Source organism: Carassius gibelio, chromosome B24 (assembly GCF_023724105.1).
Source record: "Carassius gibelio isolate Cgi1373 ecotype wild population from Czech Republic chromosome B24, carGib1.2-hapl.c, whole genome shotgun sequence".
In the NCBI taxonomy this organism is placed as follows: domain Eukaryota; kingdom Metazoa; phylum Chordata; class Actinopteri; order Cypriniformes; family Cyprinidae; genus Carassius; species Carassius gibelio.
In genome coordinates this window covers 25,510,809-25,521,389 of record NC_068419.1, presented here as the reverse complement: position 1 = coordinate 25,521,389, position 10,581 = coordinate 25,510,809, and the positions used below count along the sequence as shown (strand labels likewise).

At 35.1% G+C, this 10,581-nt stretch overlaps 1 protein-coding gene across 2 annotated transcripts; it reads left to right on the top strand.

Annotated features, from left to right (window-relative positions):
- The first annotated feature begins 585 nt into the window (after window positions 1-585).
- Window positions 586-9,422, top strand: LOC128012875 (protein canopy-1). 2 transcript variants are annotated; one of them, XM_052595446.1, is made up of 7 exons: window positions 586-821; window positions 940-1,023; window positions 1,922-2,046; window positions 4,264-4,379; window positions 7,265-7,474; window positions 8,125-8,221; window positions 9,013-9,422. In XM_052595446.1, exons 3-7 carry the CDS (start codon window positions 1,947-1,949, stop codon window positions 9,051-9,053), a joined length of 564 nt encoding a protein of 187 aa, XP_052451406.1. In that variant the 5' UTR covers window positions 586-821; window positions 940-1,023; window positions 1,922-1,946; the 3' UTR covers window positions 9,054-9,422. The 2 variants fall into 2 exon arrangements, with proteins under 2 accessions (XP_052451406.1, XP_052451405.1); XM_052595445.1 differs by lacking the exon at window positions 940-1,023 and having other exon boundaries at window positions 587-821.
- Window positions 9,423-10,581: the final 1,159 nt, after the last annotated feature.

Genomic DNA, 10,581 nt, shown 5'->3' with positions numbered 1-10,581 from the left:
GATTCATTGAAGTCAAGGCTCAAAATGAATATATATATATTTTTTAAAAAAACATTTGTTTTGTCATAAAGTTAAGCACTGTTTTCAGTGCTTAATGTTCAATGTTTATCGATGTTTATTTATTAGACTGCATTGCTGCTGCCACCCTGTTTGTTTGTGGCGTCTATACAAAGAACACTGCCAATAGTGTTCAGATTTGATTTCGTTTATAAAAATACCAAATCTGGGGATCAGTTTACGACTTCCACATGTTCAAATACAGCTAAACCATGAACCATGAAATTTTAGTTTATCCTGACAGTAGTTATGTTATAGTTTGCAGAAAACAAATATGAAGGATGTTTTACTAATTAATTGAAATTATCTGATTGGAATTTTTTCTTTAATGGAATTATTATTCGTATTAATTTGGGTACAACATATGATTCCTACCAATGCTTGATTGTCACATGGCTGGAATGTTTCCCTTTATCTGGTCGAGTTGTGTCTGGGAACTTTCTAATCCGGGTATTTAATGTCTAGTCATTCTTTGCGCTCATTGGATAAGAGTCAGAATTCTGTGATTTCATTGGATGTCGCGTCTGTCAGTTCTCAGAGCGGCCAGCAAGGTTGCTGGTCGTGGCAGCACTACAGACCGGCACGTATGTTGTCGTTGCTTTATGTAAAGGAAACGCATTTGTAATTCATTTTTCAGACGGATTGTTGGGAGTTTTGTGTAAGCTATCTTTTACCCTCTTACGCATTAGTAATTTTTTTGTAGCAAAACTTTTAACGTTACCCGTGCCTCACTCACCTCTTGTTGTTCACACGTAGCGTCTCAGGTAAGACATTAAACACTTCGACTGTTCTTAATGTTTTAGTTTAATAAACTTAAAACTACAGGTTGACCACTATACCCAAATATATAACTTTTTTTTTCTTTTTTTTCTTTTTTTTTAGTTGCTCATTTACCTGAACAAATGAAACAGGTGGAGCAGGTGCACTAAGTTCCTGAAGAGTGACTTATTCAGGGCGCACTATTAGGTGACGCTTTCTTGTATAGGCTGCATCTATTTAGACGAGTAATTAGTTTAAAATGCATCCTTTCCTTATTTAAGTAACAGATGCATATATTGCGATCAGTCAGTTTTTTGTTATCAGAACATTAGTGTTTAAAGGAAATTTCAAATTACACAGTAGATGGACAATAAGAGTGGTGTTGGTCAATTGGGGGCGCTAGTTCATTCAGAACTTGGTCCCTAAAGTTTTAAAAAAGTTTAACTGAAAGAAGAGCAGCAAAACGTATTATGTATAAAATACACCTGATAAGTACTCAAAATCTTTTGAAGACTTTAAAAGGCTCCCTCTGAGGTGTTTTATAATTTGGTCACTATTCCAACTGGACTTGTGTATTTTTTAAATCTCACTTAAGGAAGATGCAGCATACTTTATTCTCTTTACACACTACACACTATTACACACTATTCTGTTGTTATTTATAAGATTTTAAACATGTTGATGCACCCCTAATTGTGTCAATGAAGATTCTTGTTTGCATAAAAAGTTATGCCAACTGAATACTTGTGGCATTTCAGATTTGTCATTCTTAAGACACCATCGGTGTATTATGGTACCATATATTCGTTATTCATTTATCCTATATTTTTGTCCATACATGGCTGTGTGAACGTCGGACACTGTTTTTAATATATGCAGAGCCAATACACTCAAACAGTTGACTAACTTGTGGGTGCCAATTTGGATACATTTGTATGATAGCTAAGCGTTTGCTTAGATAAGATCTTTTAGACAATTTTACAGTTTGTTCACTCAGACTTGGCTTTCTTGTGTTGGTTACCATTAGCTTTTCGTGATGAATATTCAGCATAGTTGTTCTGTGAGTGTATATAATGGAATAATGCAATTTCAATTACCTTTACAGCATTTTCCTCATTCAGGAGATCAGCATGTCACCGTGGATTAAACAGGTTTGCCTTGTTCTTGCGGCAGTGTTCATGTTGTCCAGTACAACAGAGTCAAAGAAGGATGAAGCATTGTACTGTTCAGGTAACTGGATGTTACATGGAGTTAAATAAATGAATAAGTAATACTCACACAAACACACACAACTGACTTTTCATGTTATAGTAAGTAATGATTGAGCTGGTAATTAAATCAACTGTTTCTAACTGTTCAATTTATTTACTAGAAGTGTAATTTTTATCTCTTAATTTTCACTTTCTTTTAAACTGCCACGGCATGATTTTTAAACATTTTGTAACATCAGTGCAGTTAAAAAGGAGCATGCAAATGAATTAAATGGAAATTTATTCAGAATAATGTAGAAGTTTGATCAAGTGTTTATATGGCTGATATTTTCTACATTAAGTGGCTGGTTAAACAAAGATATTCAAGGACATAATTCGAAATTAAGAATTATTAAGATGTATGTAACGGACACTTTTGATGAATTACTGTTATGACCAACACTTCATGATTATAACTGAGCAGTTTTTCACTTAATTTATCCAGTCATTGTTTGACCTTACTAATTGGATGAGATTTGTTTTTTATTAAATTTATTTCTTCTAGTGCAATGAGTCGTTTCATTCAGGTTAAAAATTTTACCCTGACTAAAATGCCCTGTAAACAATGCAAATCCTTCCCTTTGTTTTAGATTTTTTTAATGACATTTTAAATGATATTTTAAAGGTGTTTCTGAGGCAAACAACTGCATTCAGTGGTAACTAATTGTACTTTAAAAAGTATTGTATCATATATATATATATATATATATATATAAACATAATATGAGATTAACTTTAGTTGAGCCTGCTGAGTTAAGAACTCCAAAAAACATTTTAAAATGAAAGCACTACTGATTTTCTTTATTTCTTAATATCATCATGGAAATATTTGTTTTAAAAATGTTTTTTTTTTTTTTTTTTTTTTTTTTTAAGCGGTGTCAGCTTCAGTTTGATATAAAGTACTTGAAGTGAGCGCTAAATAATTGAATGTTTTCATGTTGCTTTAAATTAGATTGGTCATTTGGAATAGTACATGGTCTTTTCTATAATGTTTAAATAAACTTTTTAGAGTTTTATATACATCAACCTTGCAGTATTATTTATTCTGTATTTCAGGTTACTTACAGTTCTTCAAAACAATAAAACTTTACATAAGCATAATTATATTTAAGTGCTATATTGCACTGATAAAGTTTGTGCAAGTTTCACTCATTTTTTCCAAGCATATTTAGATCTTAGTAAAATCTAAGAACTTTTTTTTTTCTAACTGTCATGTCCATGTCTGGACGTATTAGGATATTACACCTTTTTTTTTCTTTTTCTTTTTTTTCTAAACTAAATTTCTTTTTTTATCGTAAATTAAGTTATTCTGAACTAAGAGAAACAAACATGTTTTGTAGGTTATTAATTTTACAGACTAGTTATTTTTATATGAATCATCGCTATAAAAGGCCAACATTAAACCAACATTGAAACTATTTCTACTATCTTGTATGTGAATAGATTTCATTTCTTACTTTCAGAGGATTCCGAAGTTAATTTGAATGGTAAATGTACAATTTAAATGTGTATTCCATTCTGGTCACTTTGACGGACTAAGATTAGTTAGTTTCTATTATGGAATTATATTGCTAGTTTTACAAAATAATAAAACTTGGTGAAACTAATGCTAGGATCAAGCATTTTTGGAGAGTCAAAGGGTGCAAAGCTTGGTTCACATAAATCCCACTTTAAGCTCCACCCAGTTTTGGCAGTTGCCATGGTAATATAGCAAGCATGACTAAGCACCAGTGGACTCAAGATTTTACCAGAAGCATAGCTAGTGCATTTTTTGCCATTGCCATTTTTCAATTAGAAAGTACATGCAGCAATGCAGGTGAAAAAGTTGATACTAATTAGATTTTAGTTCACATGATATATGCACAAGACATGATTACAAATCTAGGCCTGATCAGTAATTGCGCAAGTAGGTATATAACATTATCTTACGGGAAATGTATATTTAGCCATATTTATTGCAGTACAATGATAGACCACTGCAAGGTTATTTATATATATAATACACGTTTGCTTCTATTTCCTGCTGGTAATGTTCTGATTTGTATTTTGTCAATGTGTGTTCATCAAAATAATTTAGAATCTTTTTTTCCCTTTTTTTGTTTAATTACCTTTTTCAACAATCGCTACATTCAATATTTATTTTTTAAAATGATTATATCGATTGTAACTACTTTATTTTTTCTCCTTTCTTTTCTAGCCTGCATTGCTATTGCAGAGGAGATGAACTATTCAGTCAGTCAAACTGATCCAAAAAAGACGATTCATGTTGGTGGATTCAGACTTAAACCTGATGGAAGTCTTGTGGACAAAAAGGTATGATTCACCGTTACGTGCTCCAGAATCAATTTATAGCATTTATCCTTATCAGTGCATTCACGGTGTCCACTAAAGTAATTTCCTCTTCATCCAGGATGAGTCTGACAGGCAATTTTGGGTTTGTCTCAAGAGCACAACCTTGATGGTGATAAGTTGTGAAAAGTTCATCTGTAGTGAAGCTTTGTTACATTATTAACACAGACTGAAAATATTCTACAGTATACTGATAAGAGCTGAATTCTAAGTTTCAAATTTAAATGGATTTTTATTAAGATGTAATTGAGGATTTCATTTTTCTTGAGATCTGTGTATTTATGTAGAGATTAGGCTAGTTGCATTACATAGCGCTTGAATTTTCCCCTGGTGTTTATAAGCTTGTTCTGTTTACTTGAGTAAAGGGAGCCATTTTTACTGTTTCCTTCTCAGCAGTGGTGTCAATGTGTAAAGGTCAGACCCAATGAACTCTAAGCCCTGACCCCTGGTATCCAGGGACTGTCATTAGGTGCCCGACTCCACTATTGATTAGGGGTTAATCCCCTTTTGATTGTAACTGCTGCCTAATAACAAGTGTTTGTTCAGTTCTGACTCTTCCCCTCCCCTATTAGGTCGTTTAAATTGTGGGTAAAATGTTTGTCATCCTGCAATGCAACAAGAGTAATGCTCTGCCCTTATTGAAAAGAAAAAGAAAAAGCACAAACCTTACAGGTATTGTTAGGGATTGAGAAAGAAACCTGTTAAATCTGTTATGTCTTGCTTCATTGCAGATGAAACAGTTGATTAATGAAGTACTTAATTTTTTGTTTCATGCATCTGTCTTTTTTCTTAATTTGTCATTTATCAGCTCATTGAGGTGAAGTCAGGATTTGGGGTTTTAATTGCATATTATGCTTTAAATTGCGGCTCAGGGAGCTGTAACCAGATTTTGGTCAATATCTAGTTTTTATTTTTCATTGCAGATTGAAAAAAAATGCTATGAATGCAATAGTTTTTCAAGACTGTGTAGCTTGTAACAAGTATAAAAAAAAGCCACGTCTCTCAAATGCTACTGTGAAGAGCCAAACCGTTTTGTGCTGCACTGAATTCTGTTTCGAATATTTACTTATCGCTCAGCATAACAGTGGTGCCGGGAAATGAAGGCCGATCCATGTGGTTCCTGAGTATCCCATTTCTCTTCAGTAATAAGGAAGCAATGCAGGAGCAGTGTAGCAGAACTCGCTCACTCTTCCCTGAGAGTGACTTCACTTAAAAATAAATGCTAATTAAAGCTCGCCAAATCCCTCCCTGTTTCTCTTTTCATACTTGGCTTGGTTCACTTGCCCAGAAGCTGTAGGTGAACCCCTGCGTCGCGCCCCATGTTTTTAGCAGATTCACCAAAGATAACCTTCAACAGCTTTGCCGAAAGGTCAGATTGTGTATAAATAATCACTCAACAACTCTCATTTAGATCCAATATCTTATCTGTTTTTTGTGTGTGTGGGTGCACATTTAGACTTTTTAGCCATTTTTTAGGGAATTAAGGCAGCAAAATGAAATGCCCTGTGTCCCAACACTACAATGATGCCTGGCTTTCCAATGGGAATTCAGTGAAGGATGGCATCCCTGAGAAGCCTTTTCTCTGCCTGGGCCGCCTTGCGCCCCCCCCCCCTTTATTCCTACAGAAATTCTTTATTGACAGCTTCTATTCAAACCCTTCAGACTGTTACGAGGAGGAATTTAATTCCCCACCATTTTCAGGATTGCATGATAAGTGATCTGCAGAGGATGCGGCACACAAGCCATCCTCCATTAGATCCAAAGACGAGATTTTTATTGCTTTTGGACTTTTTTTTTTTGCACGGCAGAATCTCTTATTGTTTTCCGGTGGTTAGCACAAAGTCTGCTAAAGTTTTGAAATGAGTTCGGAGTGTAATTGGCGAAGATCTCAAATATGATAATTCAATTCTAATGCAGAGGATGTCATTATACCCACACTGTTTGATATTGATAGGGTTTAAACGTCCTGCTCCGATCGCCACCTTCGTTCACTGATTTTCTGGCTCGTAGTTATTCGTATATTGTCTTATCTTGCGGTCCATCGAACCGCATTCAGCTTTTTAATTAAAAGGATGGGGGATGTGTGGATAGGTTGCTGTCCTTCCATGGGACCTTTTATCTTATTTGTGACCAGATGGCAGTGAGCCACGGAAGCCTCTTTATGTCACCGAGCCTCACAAGAGTGGAGGGGGTAGAGACGCCCTCATAATGTAATCAGTAAGACCGGAAGGGTCCATACTGTGTCTGAAAGGGGACAATGGGGTCAGGGATATATCTACATCGCAAGAAAATCCAGCTCATCTGCAACCTGTCCTCTTTCCAATAACCCCCTTGCCCCCAACCCCGCCACCCTTTGACTGGCCTGACAAGGAAGACTTCCTGCTTTGATCACTGGAGGATGGAAGAGATGAGCTGCCCAAGAGAACCAAAGGATGGGACTCCACTGTTTACCCTGCACTTGGCTGCTGTTGACAACTCCCCTCCCCACTGCTTACCCCCCGCTCTCCAGCCTTTTCACTCTCTCCGCCCCCCGTCACCCTTTCCCCTTTCTCCTTCCGGGGGAGGCCAAAGGGGTGGGAGCAGGGTGCACCTTGACCTGTCTAGACACCACAGTGTGTTTTTGTTCTGTTGCCAAGGCAAGGGGATCTACTTTTGCAACTTTGGAGATGCAGGTTAAAAGTCAGCGTCATGGCACAGGGGATGTGTTTAGATGGGAACGGAAGGAAAGGTCATCTAAGTGACCTCAGTGCCCTTCTCCTTTTTTTATTTTTTAAGAAAGGGAGATTCGGTTTTGGTAACTTAGTCAACTAATTTTTCTGTAATTTTATTCTGAATTCTCTTTCTGATAGGTTCCTCTGGCTAGGTCCGAGACTTACTTAAATGAACTTCTGGAAGAAGTTTGCAATAGCATGAGCGATTATGCCCTCTATGAGGACCCGGACACCAAAGAAAAGAGCTACAAGAGATTTGCACCAAGAGGAAATGATGGCGTGAATTTTCCCGATTTCAAAAATTTTAAGTTTGATGGACCAGAGAGTTCCAGTGCCTTGAAGTTTGCTGTGAGTATAAATTTGGATATTTGTCATGGTGTACATTAGTCTTTTTGACAGGCCTGTATACACCTTAAAAAGTGAGTTTGTTTTTTAGAAGCTTTTTTTTTATTTCCACATGATTTTTATGTAGTTTTTTAATCTATGACAGTTGTGTAACTACAAGTTGTCGAACTACAAATCATTAGTTTAATTTTTTATTTATTTGTTATTATTAGTTTTATTTCTGAAGGCCTTTGAAACATTTACATTAACTGAGATATTTAATGAATTATCAAAACTGACAAAACTTCCTAAACAAAGTGACATGTTCCTATGGTAATTTTAGATTTAGATGTATTTTTGTTATTATAATTTTATTTGTTATATGATTGCTGTTCATTTTTCTGTTAAATACAAAGCATGTACTGTAAGCTTTTATATTCGTGTTCGAGTGTTTTGTATGTTTTCTGTACAAGATGGCTTTATTTTTAGACCACAGTAAAATAACTAAATGCCATTTGCCTGTAAGTTGCCTCGTGAACCATTCAAGATGGCAGACTTGCCAATGGTATAGTGCTAAAGATGGCTGCCCGTTACTGTATTTTCACTGATGTGATTGGCCGCTGCTTCTTTCTTATTTACTGTTCATAGAATGCTTTTTAAAATGTCTTTTGCAGTGTGAAAGCATCGTGGAAGAGTTGGAAGATGATATCATCTCCCTCTTCTCCAGTGAGGCAGACCATGTGGCTAAGACGCTGTGCAGTGAAGTATCAGGTATATACATATGAGTGTTAAACCTGTTTACACTCAAAACCTGAACCAAAGTGTTTTCTTGATTTGCTTTGTGCATAAAGTGTTAGTTTTTCATGCATTTCTTTAGTGCTTTTCTGCATACAAATATTAATGCAGCTTTTAAATTATTGTTTTTTTTTTTTTTACATTATTATTTTAAACCGTCTACAATGGGTTTTTCTGTTTTTATTTTCTACTTTCTGCTTTTTAAAATCAAACTAGCTTTTTCTTTTCGCATTATGCCTCAGACAGTGCAGTGCAGTTTTTACAGGTTACATTTTATGAAATTAAATTCTGCAAACACTGGGAGACTTTAAGCAGAATAGTGTTAATTTTGCTGGAATTCTAGTAAATTTTGACATTGATTACAATATGTAAGTATGTGAAATATTGCTAGCCAAAGAATGTGAAAGTGTACGGAGTATGTGTATAAATTTCAGTTTAATGAACATTAAATACATATGCTGTTAAAGATATATATATTTTTTAATCTTGTGCTTGACATGTTTAAATCTTAAAGAGACTTGTTTATGCAAGTAGTTGTCTGTAGTAGTAAGTCTAACTAACAAGTGTCTATGATAACAAAATTATAAAGCAAAACAGTCAATGTCAATTTTATTTTCTAAAGTTTTGTGTGTGTGGCAGAAAATAATATTGTACGTTCAGGAATGTAGCAAGAACCCCAGTTAAAAGCTTAGCCTTCTTTTGCATTCAATTTTTTTGTATCAAATGCTTTTGTAATTCTATGCCTTATTGTTTCTTCACATATCCAGGTCATTGTAAGAGCTCCGTTTTCCAGCACACTGAACTTTAGTTCCAGATTAGCGTCTGCAGAAGAACACTCAAATACCCGGACCAAAAATGAAGACATTAAATATTTTCCTAAAGTATGTTATTGTTTAGAATTTTTTCAAAATGTGATGATACACTTTATGAACGTCAAATCATTTTTATTACAACTGCTTCCACTGTTGATTAGTGGGCACACTCTTCTTGTATTACCTTAATACATATATATATAATAAACTTGATTTTATTCCGATGACTTGTAATTTAATTTACATGTTTAATTCTTTAGTTCATTTTTACATCAATTTAGTTTCATGGCATTAACTATGGTATTACCAATGTTATTTATGGAACGTTTGACCGTGATAAAAGAAAATAAAATATTTCAAATATAGTGGTTAAATGAGTCATTTGTTTTCATACTTGCCACTTTTTCCCTGTTCAGAATAATATGTGTGCGGATATGTTAAGAGGAATGTAAGATGCAATGGCAAAAATACAGACTTTATTGTCCCAAATCGTTTCACAGCACAGCCTGCTTGTTTCGTTCTGATGTCCCATATCTGTCCAAGTCGGGCTTTTGAACATGGCCGCTGGGTAAGCATGATGGCATGCCTTTCGCACCCTTCCCTCACAGCTCCCTCCATGCAGAACTACGCATGCGCTGCAGTGGCGGCAGCACAGGGGCAGGTCCTGTTTTGGGAGAGTAAAGGAGCAGAGACGCCATGATTGCTTAGCTCTGTGACTTGGTCTGGATATGGGTGTCAGCCAAATCACTGAGGGGGAAAATGACAATACTCACCGCTTTCTCTGATATTGTTGCATTGTTTAACAAGTCCGCTCTCTGTGCGCAGTGGGAAAAATTTTGCATATCACAAGGATATATTCAGGAATCTACATGATGCCGGTTTCTTTTGGGACATGTAATGCCTGGGTGTTTCAGATGATCAGTTGATGTAAATGAGTAAAGGAATAATCACTTCTCTGCTATTTTGAAGTAATTTGGTTTGTGTTTTGCCTAAGTTTAATGCATAATCCAAAGAAAAGTTGTTTGAAAAGTTTAATTATAGAATGCAATATTATTTATTGAACAAACATCTAACATTCCTTATTTGTGTGTGTATATATATATATATATACACACACAAATAAGGAATATATAATAATAATATATATATTATTATTATTATTATTATTTTATTTATTTTTTCATGTAGACTAGTAACCTTAGTATTAAATGTCTGCCTTTGCAAGGTTTCTGGTCCCAAAAGTGCTATATCTACCTGAAGAATACTATCATAAGTTCATAGTTATGTAATTGTTGAACTATGCTGTTCTTGTGAGATTTTCAGTTCTCAGGTCACCTTTTTTCATACTAAAGAGAAGTTTGCTGTGCATGTAACCATCCCTTCTCACAAAACCGATTGCTGTTTAGAAAGTTGGTTGTGACTTTACAAAGTATCTTATTTCTATTGTGTTTACCCAGCTTTGTGTTTGTGCTTTGAGCTTAAGTATGACAGATCAAGGGTTCCCAAGGTGCAGTGGGCTGTGAC